The 16,186-nt window shown below is 54.4% G+C and overlaps 6 protein-coding genes across 6 annotated transcripts; 3 read left to right on the top strand and 3 right to left on the bottom strand.

Moving 5' to 3' along the window:
* Positions 1-200: 200 nt before the first annotated feature.
* On the top strand, positions 201-1,099 carry MONBRDRAFT_8547 (uncharacterized protein; the record flags this gene model as incomplete). The annotated part of the gene is made up of 3 exons (XM_001746187.1): positions 201-469; positions 711-904; positions 996-1,099. The coding sequence occupies 3 exons, from the start codon at positions 201-203 to the stop codon at positions 1,097-1,099; spliced, it is 567 nt and encodes a 188-aa protein (XP_001746239.1).
* Positions 1,100-1,665: 566 nt separating this feature from the next.
* Positions 1,666-4,569, bottom strand: MONBRDRAFT_25760 (uncharacterized protein; the record flags this gene model as incomplete). Its single annotated transcript, XM_001746040.1, has 15 exons — positions 1,666-1,881; positions 1,970-2,059; positions 2,200-2,269; positions 2,419-2,480; positions 2,562-2,698; positions 2,783-2,868; positions 2,979-3,059; positions 3,163-3,227; positions 3,317-3,380; positions 3,489-3,562; positions 3,656-3,742; positions 3,828-3,950; positions 4,130-4,192; positions 4,278-4,352; positions 4,513-4,569. The coding sequence occupies 15 exons, from the start codon at positions 4,567-4,569 to the stop codon at positions 1,666-1,668; spliced, it is 1,350 nt and encodes a 449-aa protein (XP_001746092.1).
* Positions 4,570-4,858: 289 nt separating this feature from the next.
* MONBRDRAFT_32565 (uncharacterized protein) lies at positions 4,859-6,178 on the top strand. Its single transcript, XM_001746186.1, has 6 exons — positions 4,859-4,882; positions 5,159-5,222; positions 5,318-5,414; positions 5,536-5,584; positions 5,723-5,765; positions 5,879-6,178. Exons 2-6 carry the CDS (start codon positions 5,172-5,174, stop codon positions 5,975-5,977), a joined length of 339 nt encoding a protein of 112 aa, XP_001746238.1. The 5' UTR covers positions 4,859-4,882; positions 5,159-5,171; the 3' UTR covers positions 5,978-6,178.
* Positions 6,179-6,434: 256 nt separating this feature from the next.
* MONBRDRAFT_8545 (uncharacterized protein) lies at positions 6,435-7,355 on the bottom strand (the record flags this gene model as incomplete). The annotated part of the gene is made up of 1 exon (XM_001746039.1): positions 6,435-7,355. One exon carries the CDS (start codon positions 7,353-7,355, stop codon positions 6,435-6,437), a length of 921 nt encoding a protein of 306 aa, XP_001746091.1.
* A 694-nt stretch (positions 7,356-8,049) lies between these two features.
* On the bottom strand, positions 8,050-11,737 carry MONBRDRAFT_32564 (uncharacterized protein). The gene is made up of 10 exons (XM_001746038.1): positions 11,707-11,737; positions 11,181-11,421; positions 11,012-11,048; positions 10,831-10,904; positions 10,565-10,736; positions 10,334-10,451; positions 10,094-10,201; positions 9,944-10,012; positions 9,739-9,854; positions 8,050-9,560 (listed from the first exon to the last, which is right to left on the bottom strand). Exons 2-10 carry the CDS (start codon positions 11,297-11,299, stop codon positions 8,373-8,375), a joined length of 2,001 nt encoding a protein of 666 aa, XP_001746090.1. The 5' UTR covers positions 11,300-11,421; positions 11,707-11,737; the 3' UTR covers positions 8,050-8,372.
* A 389-nt stretch (positions 11,738-12,126) lies between these two features.
* MONBRDRAFT_32563 (uncharacterized protein) lies at positions 12,127-16,170 on the top strand (the record flags this gene model as incomplete). The annotated part of the gene is made up of 13 exons (XM_001746185.1): positions 12,127-13,218; positions 13,364-13,621; positions 13,781-13,876; positions 13,970-14,058; positions 14,169-14,216; positions 14,335-14,559; positions 14,663-14,729; positions 14,847-14,981; positions 15,064-15,189; positions 15,302-15,397; positions 15,533-15,625; positions 15,744-15,848; positions 15,919-16,170. The coding sequence occupies 13 exons, from the start codon at positions 12,127-12,129 to the stop codon at positions 16,168-16,170; spliced, it is 2,682 nt and encodes an 893-aa protein (XP_001746237.1).
* Between the last annotated feature and the right edge of the window lie 16 nt (positions 16,171-16,186).

Below are 16,186 nucleotides of genomic sequence, written 5' to 3'. Positions count from 1 at the left end.
AGAACTCTCAAACTCTCTACTCTCCTCTCAAACAACTCAAACTCTCTCAATTCAACTCTCTCAATTCTCTCTCTCTCTCTCTCTCTCTCTCTCTCTCTCTCTCTCTCTCTCTCTCTCTCTCTCTCTCTCTCTCTCTCTCTCTCTCTCTCTCTCTCTCTCTCTCTCTCTCTCTCTCTCTCTCTCTCTCTCTCTCTCACAAGATGGCGGAAGAAGCGAGCAAGCGGGCACTGGTCTTGCTGGCGCCGGGCGCCGAGGAGATGGAAACGGTTATAACTGTGGATGTATTGCGCCGGGCCAAGCTTGAGGTCGTTCTCGCTGGGCTTGAGAGTGCCGATCCCATCACCTGCAGCCGTAATGTGGTCCTCGTGCCAGACATGGCGCTGGCTGCAGCCCAGGCCTCCGGGCCCTTTGATGTGCTCGTCCTGCCCGGTGGGGCCGGCGGGGCTGCTGCTCTACGTGACTCGGCCACGTAAGTCGTGTCAAGCATGTAGCAGACCCAAACTGCACCCAATGATTTCCTTCTTTTGTGGGGGGGGCTGTACAAGGACACATCATGTCATCTCGTGCCATGATTCATCGAACACGCCTTGGTCCAGGGTTGGTCAACTGCTTCAGGAGCACGTTCAGCGGAACGCGCTTGTGGCTGCCGTCTGTGCCGGTATGGCCTTGTGCTTTGCTGCCGACTCTCAATTCTGATCCGCTTCCCCAAGGTTGACAGCCGCCCTCACCTGCTTGTCCCTGTCCCTGCTGGCTGCAGCGACTACGGTACTGGCCAAGCACAACATCGGTGCGGGCAAGCGTGCCACTTCCCACCCCGGGGTAGCCGATGATGTGCGCTCCCATTTTCAATACTCGGAGGATCGTGTCGTAGTGGATGGCAACCTGATCACCTCCCGCGGTCCCGGTAAGCAAATGTCACTCTGCACCCAAGACGCTCGCTTGCCCGCTCGCTTGTCGGTTCGTTTCACATTGCTCTGCCCCTCGCCCCTGGGCAGGCACCACAATGGAGTTTGCGCTTGCCATTGTTCGCCACCTGCTCGGCGAAGCGGCCGTGCAAACTGTGGCCCCACCCATGATCATGTACCCGGGTCAAGCTTGAGCTGTCTGAACCCAGGACAACGCCCAGGCCTAGACACGATGCTGCCGTGCAGCCCACATGAAAATATCAAGTTGCTCAGCCAGATGCTTCATGGCGTGCCGTAGTTTCAAAAAAAAGAAAAAGACAAAAATTCATCTTCTGAATTCGCGTGCTCCAAAACATTGAAACACCACGATAAGTGCCGCCTCCACACCAACGACTCCACTGAGCAGATGGCCTGTCCAGATCCTTGGGCTTGTGATTTTGTGGCGCTATGAGACGTGCTTGGAGCGTTTGCTCGGGCGTTCAAACACCTAAAGACACGGTGTGAAATGAGACCATGATACAACAAGGGCACTCGACCAGGATGAAAGCACATGGGCGCGATTGGAAAGTGGTAGCTGACCGGTCGAACACCAGCTTGTTTCGCTTCTGCCCGGGCATTGATGGCAGTCTTTTGCGCCCAGGCTGCCGTTCTATTTTTTTAAAAGGCAAGGGAAGGCCGATCAAACACCCCAAGGCCAATGTGTTTTGCAAGGAACCATCAGAGAACAGAAAGCCGTTGTGGGAAAAAAAAATGAGCATGGTTAAAAAAAGAGCATATTGGTGAAACCCGTCGAGCATGACGTGTAGACAGCTGTGTGCCACCCAAAAACGTACCGATCCGTTGTATCCTGATCTGCCAAATGCGTGTACTTGGTGCGGCCTGCAAAGCCAAATTTTTTAACTTGCATCACAGCTGGCAAGGCCTCCTTGTTGTGACGATCTTCCAGCGTAGCTTCCATGGTGTCGCGCTTGAAAACCTATCAAACCCGAGATGATGAGAACAAACAAGTCACCGTGGGCTCACGGACAACGTTTCTGTGGCATGGTACGACTCGCGGCACGCACCTCATGCTCTTCGTCCATGAAGAAGGCACCGCGATGATAGTACTTTTGTAAAAACTTCATCTTGCCCTTTTCCTTGAGATTTGAGATCATCTGATGCACCATCACGGACGTCCCCAACCCCAAACACAAACGGGTTAAAATACATATGTATGCGGTGATGAGTGTGACCCAGCTTGCTCCTTCGACGTTTGCTTCGAACCAAACCGAGGCGTCGAGCTATGAATACAAACCTTGGGGTTAGCCTTGAAGTACGCCTCACGCTCCTCCTCGGTCATTTCGTGAACCCGCTCAATCTCCATGCTACAACCCAAGGCCAAGAGAACACATGAGCCGCAGTGTTGGGCCGCCGCGGGTTGTCATCCGGGGTTGTGTGGAAAATGCCGCCATCCAAGCAGCAAGGCATGAGGTAGGCTAGGATCGCGGCAGTGCATATGCACACTACAACGCACCGCTCGCGGTCGGCCTGTTCACGCTCCTCCCGATCCCGCTTTAAACGCTTTAGCTCGCGCAGCTACATCACCAGCAATCCGCACCGTGATGAGATGCCCCGCATGCCGACCAGTCAAACCCCGACGCTCGGTTTCGAGCCCACCTTCCACTCAAGATACGCCTCTTGATCATTTTCCTTGTCGTCGTCATCCACAAAGTTGAGCTTGGTGGCATCAGCTTCAGCCTGCAACTCACTCTTGACAAGCTCTTCGACCGCCTCCTTGGCGGCCAGCGCCGCTTCTGTGCACGGTGCAAGTTACCCTGAGTCCTGGCGACCAGACCTGGCCCGTACAGCAGGACCATGCTGCAACTGCTCACACAGACCTTGCTTCTGAACGGCCAGTTGCTCCAGCCTTTCGGCTTCGCGCTGCATGCGCTCCTCCTCCTCCCGCTTTGTGTGGCGGTTGCGCCTGTTCGGGGGTGGAGTGGCGTGCCACAGCCAGCCATTAGTCATGAAGCGTAGACCAAGGTAACAAACGAGCGGAAAAACACAACTCTCGTGCGCACGTTTAAGACCTACTTGCTGATAAAGACGGGCTTGAATAGGGGTCGGCCAGCCTCCTCCTCCGAGTCCGTTCCTGTTTCATACTCACTGCTATCGCTGTTGTGGAACAAAGGGCCAATGAATGGGTACGAGTGGCTGACAGATGGCGATCAAGCGAGGAGAAACTCAAGCTTTTTGAACATGTCAAGGCGGGGCCCACCTCTCCGAGCCTGATTCTTCCACCTCAGCCACCGGGGTTCGACCCGCCGGCGCACTCACGGGCAACTAGTAGACGCGGCGAGCACACGCAACGCAGCAAGTGAGGTGACTTGACCCTCGTGTTCCATGGGGTGCCACCCGAGTACATGACTCACCTGAGCGTCCGCTACAGCCTCGTCGCTTTGTTGTTCTTGCTTAGCTCGCGCGCGGGCTAGAATGCTAATCAAAAACCGATGCATATTTCATAAATAGAAGCACAAGTCCATGAGGTGGCAACAGGCTAGCACAGGGTGCCCATGGTTAGTTCGAGTCTCACGGGCCACTCACCGCGCCCGACGCTCAGCAGCCTCTTCATCATCGCTAGACTCTGCCGAATCTTCCTCGACAATCTCGGCAATTGGCTGCACCCACGACGCGCAGAGACACGAGGGTGAGCAGCCTTGACCTTGGCATACTTCTTCACTTGTCCTTGGAGAGTGCATAAAGGTACCAACCTGGGCACGACGTGCGGGTCTCTGCGTCACCTCGGAACGTCCTGATACCTTGGAAACAAGCGGGGCGGCCTCCTCTCCGCCTTGTTCCTGTGTCGGAACGTTAGTGGCAAAAAGCAAAAATAGGTGAGGTAGGAATAGGAACGCAAGATGAAACGCTTGTTCAAGAACATACCCGTCGGCGCTGAGCCAAAATACGCCGACGTCGAGCGTTATCATCGTCGCTATCACTGTCATTCGCGGCATCCTCAATGACAGCCACGCGGGCTCGGCCCGCCGCTGATGATCGCTGTCCCACCTGAATGAGTTGCCGCATCCCCGCAGACAGGGTAGGGTCAGCCGGGACGACGATACATTGAGCCTTGTTGACTTCAGACAAGATGGAATACAAATCGGTTGCACCAATTGCCGTGTGCAGCACGAAGAACCAACAGGCCAGGACAGGCAAACAGGCAATCAACCGAATGTCGCACGCACGTTGGCTTGAACCCGAAGCTCGCGGGAGGTTTGAAGTGGTGCGCGAGTGGTAAAGTCCTCGTCCTGAAGAACGAAACATGGGATCAAGATGAGCACCAGGCATTCGGACGGGCCTGAAAAAGCAATGCTCCGGCACCAAAGCACATACATCTGAGCCATCCTGTGCAAACTCGGGGGCTTTGCCAGCGACGTAACGTTGCACCTTGACTTTGGCCATGGAGACCTATGAAGGAGAAAAATGGCGTCGACGTACGCAGCAAGCAGATCAGCCCCCCACCCATGCGTCACAAGTTGACCACGTATCATTTCACTGCTCGTGTGATCCCCGAAGATCATGCCAATGCGTGCATGAGCGAGGCCAGGAGACAACTCGATGCACATACCTCGCCTCGGTCATTCACGACCGGCACGGCACCACCGGTTCCGCGTGCCGACGCCATTCTGGCTCACTTGACATTCAACCCCCAGACGCTATTCTTGTAAGCTTTACCACCGCCACCGCCACCGCAACCTCTGCCCGTGTCAAACAAGGACACGCCACCCAAAGACCACGCCCCGGGGCTGCCGTTTGACCACAGCACACACTATAAAAAAAAAAAAAAAAAAGGGAGAAGCGCACATCAAGAGCTACAAAATAAACTTGTACCCTGGGATGTTAATTGCGTTTCGCTTTGTTCTCTCGCTTTTTTTTTAATTTTTTTGTTCTTCTGTTTGACAACCAACACCTCCCTCGCTCTCTCGCTCTCTCCTCGGGTCAGTAGCACTCTGATGATGTTGATGATGATGATGGTGGCGACGCTCGCTCGCTCGCTCAGTCGGTGGTGGTGGTGGTGACGGGTGGTGACCAGTGCGACGCGGAGGTGGATAGGGCTGGGGTTTGGGGTCAATGGAGGGATTTGGGGGTGTTATTGGCTTTGAGAGACTTTAGGGATGAGTGTCATGATGATACCTCCCCCCTGGTCGTTGGAGGCGGGGGGCTTTGCTTGACGCGGCCGCTGACTCACGCGCCATGACGGGCTCTTCTGCCAGCTGAACCGGCAGAATGGATACTAAACCCGACCAAGCTTCCGCCTCGGACACTGCCAAGGCCCAGGTGCGCCGCACGGCCTGCTGTTGGCAGCGAAAGCCTACGCTGTTTGAACCAACCTCACTGCCTTATCCCACTCCCCGTTCCCGGTGAGGACCCAGTTTGTGAACTTGGTGTCATCCGACGAGCACGAGTTTTTCGTGGCGCGCGATAAGGCCATCGTTCCAGATACCATCAAGAACATGCTGGCTGGCCCTGGTATGTGCTGGACCCTTCGCAGTACATCGTTGGGGATGGGGGTGACTTGTGTTGCAATGGGCTTTAAAATCAACTCACTCACGAGTTGCTCCCCTCGACTTTGCTGCTTCTGCGCAACCAGGCGAGTTTAGTGAAAAGGAGCACAACGAGGTGGCTTTCCGCGAGATTCCGTACGTGGCATCGTCGTGCACACTAGCGTGACCCCTTTGCGTCTTGGGGCGTTTAATTGTAATTTGTGTACAAAGAGGCGCCCCTCCTGCCGCCTCATTTTGCGCGCAAACTCAATGTACACTCTGCATCCCACGTAGGTCACATGTTCTGGAACGTGTCTGCATTTACCTCTACTACAAGGTACCGTGCGCTGCTCGGCTTGGATTGACTTACCGGGCACTCCCAACGCCCCTGAAGAGCACAGCGTAAAGGGCCAATTCATCACTGTATTGTTTCTCGCTCGGTCTGTGCAGAAACGCTATGAAAACCACAACAAGGAAGTCCCTGACTTTCACATTGATCCCAGCATCGTTCTCGACCTGCTGATGGCTGCCAACTTCTTGAGCACATAAACTCCGCTCTTGGCAGGGATGGCATTTATAAGTGGCTGTATGTCTGTCACGCTATGGTCCAGCTGTAACCGCCTCGGTGATGACCAAGTCTTTGTGGTATACTTTGTCCAGTAAGGGTGTGCTGCTGGTTGATGTCTGACAGGGCCAATCGTTTATTGTGTGTGACTCTTGTCGCGTGTGTTCAATCGACCCAGTACTTGTATCTGTCTCGCTGCCCGCCCGCCTACTTTCTCTGAACAAGAATGACAAATAGGAAGGGCAGAGAGGCTTTTGACTCTTCACCGGGCCTTGAAACGTACCAGCTGACAGCGTTAGCCATGCCAATTTGTGATGCAAATAATTCCAACGTGTAAATAAATTTTCTCTAACATGTAAACAACAGGATCTGGGTACCACCACCTGCAGCCAAAGAGAGGAGGGTGCAATGCTAATTCGTTTGCTGGCCACACTTGACTGGTCAGAGTGGAAAGGCCGGTGCGCTGATGCCCGAGCGTCTTTCCACACTTTCATATTGCATGCCGTCAAGCAGACGCAAATTGATCAAGCACCTTGAGAAATCAACTGAAATGACTTCGAAGGGGCTATAGGGCGGGATCAAGATCTCATGTTCCTGCTGGTATTGGGACAGATGATCAACATAGGCGGCATTTCGGCACCCCGCCGGCACATGAATCCTGAGCAAGAAGCGCTTGTTGCGTCGCATCAGTTTGAGAGCCCCCGACTTCAGCGCTGAGGTAGAGACAAACATGGGAGGCCGAATGACCATATCTGGAAATAATCTGTCAGCCTGCAATCGTGTCATGGAAGATGCCCGCCAAACAACGCGATCTCGATCCATGCAATGATCTTGCCGCGTTAGAAAGGCAGTCAGAATGCGAATAAACGTCATCCACCCCAGCTGGAACTGCCTGGCATCGTCAGCGATGATGATGTCATTCAAAGTGCGGAACACCCCAACATCCTCGCACCAAAGAGCAATGACGCTCTGTGCTGTAGTCAATCCCTCCTCGTAGTGAAGGCTGAAGAACCTGTCACCCACCTCGTCGCCCAGGTTGTCGCGCAAAGCCTGCTCCACCTGCAGGCTTGCACCCCGACGTTGCTGTGGCTTGGGCCCCATGGCGTCATACGCGCGTTTGTAGTGACTCTGGTGAAAGGTCGGGGCCGCACGATGCGGAAAACGGCATGACAGACCGTTTCGGCATCCGTTGGGCGTGTTGAAGTATCTACATTCCTGCACGTGTTGGTATTCACATGCAGACCTGTTGGGGCAGCCGCCGGGAAGGATGAAGCGAGTACACACGGGACGATGCAGATGTCTGCACAAATCCCCGTTGGGACAGCTGCCAGGGGTATTGTAGAGCTTGCAAAACATGGTCATCTCGCCGAAACGTCCTGCCGGGGATGGCCCACGCTTCCCTTGATCCGTTTCGTTCGCCTCAAAGCACCCCAAACCGGGTCACACTGCGGGCATCAGGGCCGCACGGCCGCTGAGCGCCGTCCTTGACGGGAAAATGGCTGACATTTCAAGTTACGCTTGTCATGCAGCTGTTCAGTTGGATCTGTTTGCCAGTTTCCACGGCATGTGCGACCTGTTTGCCTGTTTCCACGGCAGGTGCGAGAATGTTCGTCTCCACTTGGCTCGGGAAACTGCTGGAGGAACAACCCCTGTATATGGGGGATGGCCTGGTGCGCCCTGGACAGGCAGTGGGAAGATGATTGACCACGGGCAGGAAGGAAGGAAGAAAAGAACGGCGGGGCACAGCTCATGATCCATTACACATCAATTTTATGGGAATTTTGAAATAATAAAATTGAATGGAGAAAGAGAACATCCTATGGCTCGAGGTCGACTGTGGCATGATGTCCGTAAGTTAAGTTTCAAGGACTGCCGGGTCGGAAGCGTCTGTCTTGCACTCTCGTGTGGTTTTCAAAAACCGAAGATCACTTTGCTTCCATCTCGCCACATTTTCAATTGTGCCCCATATGCTGAACAGGCTAATGGTCCAGCCCAAGTGTTGTGACAGTAGCTGAATTGAATTGATGTCATGATATCAGAATCCACAACTACGTTTGAGTCTAGCCGTCAATTTAATAGATAGCCATCAGCCAGACTACCTCTTCATCTGGGCATGAAGCGCGGTCACATACGTACACTTATGTCTGATTCTCTTATTACAAGGATGGCAACAACCAAATTCGGCACAAATCCTGAACCGCGGATCCGTCAAGGCACGCGCCCCATTCAGGCAGGGCCCGGACCTCAAGGGCGCACATCGCGATCACAGCACAATTCGAAACACCAAGGTGGAAAGTCTAAAAAAAAAAAGAACAAATATAAAAACATGGACACAGGCAAGCGAAAACGGCCCGCCATGTCGCATCACCACGGCTTGATTTACACCTCGCCCAGGGAGCGGACAAGTTCGAGCAACGACAGCTCCCCATCAGAGTGCTCGGCAATAGCACTCTCCTCAAGGGAATCACTGGCCCCATCGGGCCATCCTGCCAATTTGGCGTGTGACTGGATTTCCAAGGATCGCGTCCGACTCGGTTGACCTCGCCTCAACTTGTCGCTGCCCACTTCCAAATCAGCCATTGTCAGATCCGCGGTGTGGCGACGCGCAGGGGACGAGCCGGTACCCACTCGCACCTGGGGCAAGTGAGCAGATCCAGTCAGAGGTAGCTCGGCGCGAATATTTGCTATTGCCCGTTCGTGCTCCATCTCGAGATGTTCCGTCACGGCATCGAGGCACACTGGCGGCCGATGGTCCAGGTCAGTTATCGCGCCAACGTTGGAGATGTCATGCAGTGCATCACAAGGTCCGTGGGTTGGCGCTCGGTCGGGTTGAGGGGACACATCCCATGGTGGCAGCACCAGTGGCTCCGAGGCAGACACGGTGTCCAGTCCACGCTGACGTTCGTGCAGGCGTGCGAGCGCGCCCGTCTTGGAGGGCTGAGTACAGATGGGCGAGCCGAGCGCCCGGTTGTCAGCCCCACGTTGCACGACCCGCTCATCAAACGAACCCAACAACCGCTGACGCAGTTCGCTGTGACGTTGCATGGGGTCAGTGTAGTCAGAGTTGCTGGTTGAGGGCGCGACTACACGTCGCGCGGGCGTGCTCACAAAGACAGCATCGGTGCTGGGTCCACTGTCGGTCACAGCCTCCTGTGGTGAGTGGCTAATTCCGCGGGTGGGCTTAGGTGACAGAAGGTGGGGTTCCCAGTCCATCGCAAAGTGCTTTGAATCGGCGCCCTCCGGTTCAGGACCGGCGATGATGGGTGGCGAAGAGCGTGACACTGGCAGAGCTGGGGCCGAGGTGGGAGTCAGTCGCGAGTGCGATGCGGGTGGGCGCTGGTGTGCCAACTGCAACTCTGTCTGAAGTCTGGCGCGGGCCAGGTCAGCGTGGGCCAGGTCTTGCTGTAAATCACGAATGAGTTGAGACTGCTCACGAATGATGGCGCGCAGCGCCTCGCTGTCGTCGTGTTGATTGTGCGGTGGTGGCGGGGTTGATGGTCGGGCGGCCAATTGCTGCTGCAGCTGCCGATGTTCGGCCCGGATTGAGGTGGCTGGGTATTGCAACACCTGCCCATGACGAAAACGTAAGCAGGTTGTAAAGCGCAAATGTGAGTGGCTTTCAAGTTCAGCCAAGGCGGAGAAAAAAAATAAAAAAAAAAAAAAAAATAAAATAAAAAATGGCGCGCGAGTGTCGGCAAAGTCGCTCGGGGGGCCAAAATGTCCGTTGTATAGTACAGTCACCGACCTGCCATGCACTGGGGCGTCGCTCTGGGGATTTTTCTAGAAGGCGATCGCATAAAAAGGCGAGCTCAACACTGTATTGTTTGGGGAGGGGGTCGGGCGTTGCCTTGACAATTTTTCCTGTGCAACGCACACAGTGGAACCCGCAGCAGACAAAACCTGAGCAGGCGCGTAGCTGGGTGATCGAGCAAGGGCGGTATGGCTCCTACCAGCTAGGGCTACGGCATTGGTGGCTTGAAAAGGCGTCGTAAGCGCCGTTAACTCGTAGAGGAGGCACCCTGTTGAAGCCGCATACGCATGAGTGCCTTGGTGGCTCACGCGGGGGCAAATTTGAAGGGAATGTTGCAAAACGGACGCACCTAGGGCCCAACAGTCGGCCTTTTCTCCATAGGGCAGGTCCTGACAAAGTTCTGGGGCTGAGAATAAGGGTGTGCCCACAGTGCTACGTGCTTGCTGCTCATACGCCCCTAAAAAGAAAATGGAAATCCGGTAAAGTACGATACGTCAATGAGCACACAGAGGGCAGGTAGTGGTGGTAGCACAAGCCCATGTCCCGGGCAGTGAATGAATAAGACAGAGGCTTTAAAAAGATGACGCACGGAGATGACGGCTAAAGCCCAGGTCGGCAATCTTGCACATGCCCTGATGGTCGAGGAGAACGTTGGACGGCTTGATATCACGATGTAGCACACGTTGATCATGAAGATAGGCCAAACCCTGGTTGGTTCCATGCGTTTACACCGCAAAGGGTGTGGGCGGCATGAGGTGGAGGGAGAGCGAGAAGTACCAAACAAGCGCCTCGACCATGGCAAGAATGCTTCGGCACTTACCTGGGCAATGTCGATCAGGTAGTGCCAGATGCGGAGCTCTTCCAAATAGGTGCCATCGCGCTTGGAGTTGCGAATGACTTGATCCAGATCGCCGCCCCCGGCATACTCCATGATGATGCAGAGGGCATCACCCTCGACAAAGCTATCAAAAAATGCTATGATGTTTTTGTGGCTGCGCATATGCGTCAGGGCAAGAACATTGTCAGGGGCAGCGTGCAAATGGCTGCCGTGTCGGCAGATCAGGGCGTGAGTAAGCTTGAGGCTACCTGAGACGGCTCATAATTTGGGCTTCATTTGTCGTATCGGCCAGTTCTTTGCGGGATAAGCCTGTCAAGATGACCTGTATGTGCCCGAAGGAGCATGAGCAGTCAGAGAGGAAGAGAGAGAGAGAGAGAGAAAGAGAGAGAGGCATATCGCCTGCCGGGAGTGCTCGGGAGGCTGGCTTACCTTCTTCATCACAGCCTTTTCGCGCGTTTCGGTATCCCTGTGAAAGCATGAGACAAACCAACAAGTCGCTTGCTGAGGCACACGGCAGTGACACGCAGAGAAAGCGGCCGAAAGCTGGACCATGTGAGCGCGTTTAAGCATGTGCCAACTTGGGGCGGCAGCCACGTACTCGACCAGAAAAACGGTACCAAAGGCACCGCGGCCCAACACTTTGGTTCGAGCATAGCGGCGTTCGCTTCCACTGCCCTCTATTCTAGTGCCGTGCTCGGCACGGGGCATGATGGGCATGGTTCCTTTGGTCCTCACTCAGCAGCCGCACAGCGCACCCACGGGGTGCTAGCGAGGCACAGAGACGGGCAACTTGCTCCCGGTCGAACAATAAGCCGAGGTCAAAGTCATCAAGCCATCGACTGTGAAGACATCAAAAAGGTGTGATCAAGCCCATGTGTGAGCGCGCAGCGGCGAGCAAACGACAGACAAAGTGAAACTGACTGAGTAATGATAGAAGCCATAGTCATCTGTGTGTGTGTGTGTGTGTGTGTGTGTGTGTGTGTGTGTGTGTGTGTGTGTGTGTGTGTGTGTGTGTGTGTGTGTGGAGCTCCCCTCGCTCCCATGCTCTCAAAGACCACAGCAACCCCTCCTCAGGCCACGGATCGCGCCCTGGCCGTCTTCGTCCCGCCGAGAGTCACACGCACCCGAATCGTTTATAACGGTTTCGTCGCCGTTGATGGCGCGGTGAACAAAATCTGACAATAAAATCTGACATACAACTTTGCTGTGTGTGTGTGCGTGTGTGTGTGTTTTGTTGAAATTACAGAGCATGTTGACAGTTTAATTTGCGTTTGCTACACGGTGCATGAGCGTGAATAAAGTGATGCGACTTGACAACGCAGTTTAAACAAGACGCCGACCGCAGAGCAGCGTTTGTGACCTTCCTCGCGACCTCCTGGGGAGGTTGATTGTCGGCGACTGTCCAGCTTGAGGTGGCTGGTTGATTGCAAGGTGATCCCACAAGGGACCTCCTCGTTCCTTCTTTTTTTTTTCTATAAAAATAAACTTCACTTGTCAGTTGCAGGATGGCAGCGCGGGGACGGGCCGAGGCGGCCAGCCCGGCCATGGAGGACGAGTCATGGCGCGAGGACGCAGATGATCTGGGAGAGGATGACAACGATGCTGATGGGGATGACATGGAAATCTTGCATCCCGATCACCCGGCGATGCAGCGCGTTCAGCGCGCCTTGGAGGCACAGCTCAAGCAGCGTCAGCAAGAGGTCTCGGAGGAGCTGGCTGACCAGAACAATAACCTCAAGCAGGAGACCAAACGACGTGAACAGCTCGGCGTGGAGCTGTATGGCGTTCAGCAACAGCTGGCCGCCCTCCAGGCTCGCCTCGAGAATGCTGCTGATGGAAAAGACGTGCACGCTGAGCGCCGCGCCGCCGTGGAGCAAGCTCTCCACGAGACGCAACAGTTGCACGATCAAATCAACAAGGAGCTCAAGGCCAAGCGTTCTGCTGCGGAGCAAGCCCAGCGTGAGTTTGATGAGCTGCGGAGTCAAGTAATCATGTTTGAGCAGCACGCTGATGAGCTCTCCTCCGAAGTCAAGGGCGCTAAGCGTGCTGCGCTCAAGGCCAATCGTGACCAGGATAAGATTGAACAAGCCAAGCAGGAGCAGGATCTCTTTGTCGATCGCCTTCGTGAGCGCCTCAAAGAGCTCGAACGAGAGATTGTTGTGAAGAAGAAGCAAAAAGAGGCCCAAGCTGAGGAAACAGCCTCTGCACGAGATGCCCTTCGCGAAGCGCAGGCAGAGATCGATGAGATTGTGATGCGTCGTAAAGAGGTGACCAGCCTTTGGCAAGCCTCCCAGCAGGGTCTGACCAAGCGCAACGAGGCCCTCGCTAACATGCAACAGCAAGCACGTGAGCAACAGCAAGAGCTCTTTGCCAAGCAACTCGAGGTGGAAGGCCTTGAACGCCTTGTTCGCCAGGCCCAGGAGCGACACGAACAGTTGAGTGCACAACTGACCCGCCTGCAAAACGAGTATGCTAGTCAAAAGAAGAAGCTTGAGGCCTTGCTGGCCAAGCAGGATGAGGTCCAGCAAGAGTACACAGTGGTCAGCAAAGCTCTACAACAAGTCGAGGAGCAGCTTGCTCGTCATGAGCAGCAGATCAACATTCGCACCTCGGAATTGAACATGGCCCGCGACAAGGTATGCCTTGATGAATGCAGACGACTGGTCATCTCACACCGGCTATCCTCGCTCTGCTCCTTATCAAGAACCATGCGCTGAACATGCCCATCGCCCTCTCACCTGAATCGATTGATGTTCATTCAATTGCACATTAAATTCCTAGGTGGATCGTTTGTCACGCGATCAAGTTGCGTTGGAAGAGCGACTGGTCGGGCACATGCAAGACAAGTTGACGGTGGATGCAGCAGGGCGCAATGTCGGTCACCGCATTCAGGGTGTCCGGAAGCAGATTGCAGAGCAGGAAGCCTTGCTTGCTGAGGCAGAAAATACCGTCGCGCGACACAACTTGACTGCCAACGAACATGAGGCTGACATTGAGCAGATGGAAGAGACACGCCGCGAGCTTGTGAAGAATGAACAGGTGTGTGGTCAGACGAACATGCGCTTGTATGTATGTGTGTGTGTGTGTATATATGTGTATGTGTGTATGTGTATGTGTGTATGTATCAACTTCAAACTGCATCGAGATGTCTTCTCATCACTCGTCCCAACCTCTGCGCTATTTCTTTGTGGCTTTTAGGCGTTGGGTCAAGAGGTGGAGACAGCTGAGAAAGACATGAAACAAAACTACATTTTCATCGAACGCAAGCAGAGTCAAATTGATCGTCTCAATAAGGTGAGTTTGTGTTTTCCCATCGTTCGTCAAGTGTCAACACAAGCCTGTTGGTCACGGTCTCGTCGCTTCCTTGTCGTCTCGAATGATTGTTAGCGCATTGGCACGCTTCGTGCGCGTCTAGCGGAGGAGGGCGCTGGAAACGAAGATCTCTCGCCTGCTCAGATTGAGGTTTCCAACTATCGGTGCGTCTGCATCCCTGCACACAAAAGCCAGAGAAGTGGGAAAGCATTTTCCTGTGCAGAATTCACCCCCATGGCTCTTTGCGTCTCATCCCATCCCATCCTGGTAATAGACGAGAGATTAACGCTACCATCGAGGAAAACAATGTGCTGCAAGGCCGGTGCGTGCAGAAACTTTGCGTCTTCGAAGCATCGATAACCCCCTGCAGCTATACACTCTCACACGCGCACGCACGCAGTTACGCACACTCAATGTTTCCTCCTTGTCGATTTGCACAGATGGCTGTCTCGCCAGAGTGAGCTTGTGGCACAGGAGCGCCGTCTTGAGGCGGAGCAAAAACAGCTCGACGAGCTTCGCACGAAGCATCAGGTGCTCTCGGAGCGTCAATATCGACTCGACGCGGAAACGGAGCAGCGTCGCGGTGAGATCCGCGATCAGGAACGCCTGTTCAAGCAGCTGCAAAATGAACTTGTCAAGCTCAACACTCTGGTGACCAGTAATCGGTATGCACGCACACGCATGAATCCTTCATCCTTTTCGACACTGATGGCATTTCCCTCGCCCGATTCAGACTCACCGCAAAATGTCATTTGATTTCTTGCGCAGCGGCAAACAAGAAGATTTGCAGCAAAACCATCAACTCATGGAAGCCGATTTCGTTCGCCAGCTGCGCGTATGTTTTGCAATCTCACTTGCCTGATCCACCAGGACCACCAGGACCACCAACCATCCGTGTCTTGTCTGATGCCGAGCTTTTTCCCTGCATGTTGTCCCGCTTTGTGGATGGTAGGAGGAAGAGGCGCTATGTGTGCATCTGCAGTCTGAGCTGCAACAGATCGAAGAAGAGCGCACACGCCTTCTCAACGCCGTGGTTGAGGCTGAGCGTCAGCTGCTGCTCTGGGAGAAGAAGATTCAGTTGGCCAAGGTCAGCCGCAGCGTTGGGTGCCATTTTAATTTTTCTCCATCAGTTGATGCAAGCGTCCCGCTGACCGGATTTCTGCGTGCAGGAAACCAAAGCGGAACTCAATCAGAATGAGGGTGCCGATGAGCTGAACAGTATGCGCGGCGAAATCCACCGCATGACGCTGCGACTTGCTCAACTCGACCGTCAAAAGGAAGAGCTGATCAAAGAGGTATGAGCAGATGCCATCATCCTAGCCACTTTACTTTCTTCGCCTATCAGCGACCCTTCGCCCTACTTTGTCCGTCTTACGGGTCGATGCGTTTGGCTATGTCTTTCTGAAGATGGAGCGCTCCGTTGATCGGCGTGGCACCATCGGAAGCAAGGCACGACTGGCTGCAAAGAAAGGACAGCCCACCTCGCAGACAGTGCAGAAGGAGGTAATCCCCCACCCCCACGGCCCAATTCAAATTATGCTGCACCCTTGTGCTTCACTCTCCCGCTTGTCCACGCTTGTCCCAAGATGATCTTGCGTTTATTTGCCTCACGTACTGGCTTGCGGTGCCGTGGCGCAGGTGCTGGAGCTGAAGCGCAAGGTTAAGCAGGCTATTGCGGACGCTCGTCATGCGCAGGAGAACATTGCTGAGGCTGATGCAGAGACTGAGGCAGTGCGTGTTCTTGTACCACCTTGCTACGATGCCATCGTGTTATGAGACCCTATGCAATCCGCTCGTGTGTGCTTCGTGCTGCTACATTCACTCGATGGCGTTTTCGGCTTGCGTGTAGGTGCAACGAAGCGTTGAGGAGTATCGACAGGAGACAGCCCAACTGTCCAGCCAGTACAAGCAGCTGCAGGAGCGAGTCATGTCTCTTCATGGCGAGCGCCAACAGGTCAGCGTTGCGTCTTGGCTCGCCCATCATCATAGGTGCGGCGCCCTCTCAACTTCTGCTGGTGGTGTAGAACTTGGAGACATTGGTTCACCACCAAGATACGATCAAGTATTTTGAAGGCGTGGAGGCAGGGCGGCAGCGCCGCCGTTACAAAGATCCAGAAGTCTACCCTTCAAAGCTTGAGGCGCAGGAGAACAAGTTGCAGGCGCTTCATGGCGTGGTGGACTACATGCTCAACATCGAGCCTGAGGCTAGGCCAATGCTGGAGAGCATCAAGTCTCTCATCGGTTTACAGCTGCAGGTCTCCCATAAAACCATCTAACCTGTAGATTGGTCAG

Source organism: Monosiga brevicollis, genomic scaffold, assembly GCF_000002865.3.
Source record: "Monosiga brevicollis MX1 MONBRscaffold_11 genomic scaffold, whole genome shotgun sequence".
Classification (NCBI taxonomy): Eukaryota; class Choanoflagellata; order Craspedida; family Salpingoecidae; genus Monosiga; species Monosiga brevicollis.
Note: the sequence above shows the minus strand (reverse complement) of the source record. Positions and strands in the feature narration are given on the sequence as shown.

Coding starts and splice junctions, on each gene's coding strand:
- MONBRDRAFT_32565 (XM_001746186.1), top strand. CDS start 5,172: ATGGATACTAAACCCGACCAAGCTTCCGCCTCGGACACTGCCAAGGCC. Junction 5,223..5,317: donor CGGACACTGCCAAGGCCCAG/GTGCGCCGCACG, acceptor GTGAGGACCCAG/TTTGTGAACTTGGTGTCATC. Junction 5,415..5,535: donor GAACATGCTGGCTGGCCCTG/GTATGTGCTGGA, acceptor CTGCGCAACCAG/GCGAGTTTAGTGAAAAGGAG.
- MONBRDRAFT_32564 (XM_001746038.1), bottom strand. CDS start 11,299: ATGCCCATCATGCCCCGTGCCGAGCACGGCACTAGAATAGAGGGCAGT. Junction 11,049..11,180: donor GGTACCGTTTTTCTGGTCGA/GTACGTGGCTGC, acceptor ATGCTTTCACAG/GGATACCGAAACGCGCGAAA. Junction 10,013..10,093: donor GGCCGACTGTTGGGCCCTAG/GTGCGTCCGTTT, acceptor CGGCTTCAACAG/GGTGCCTCCTCTACGAGTTA.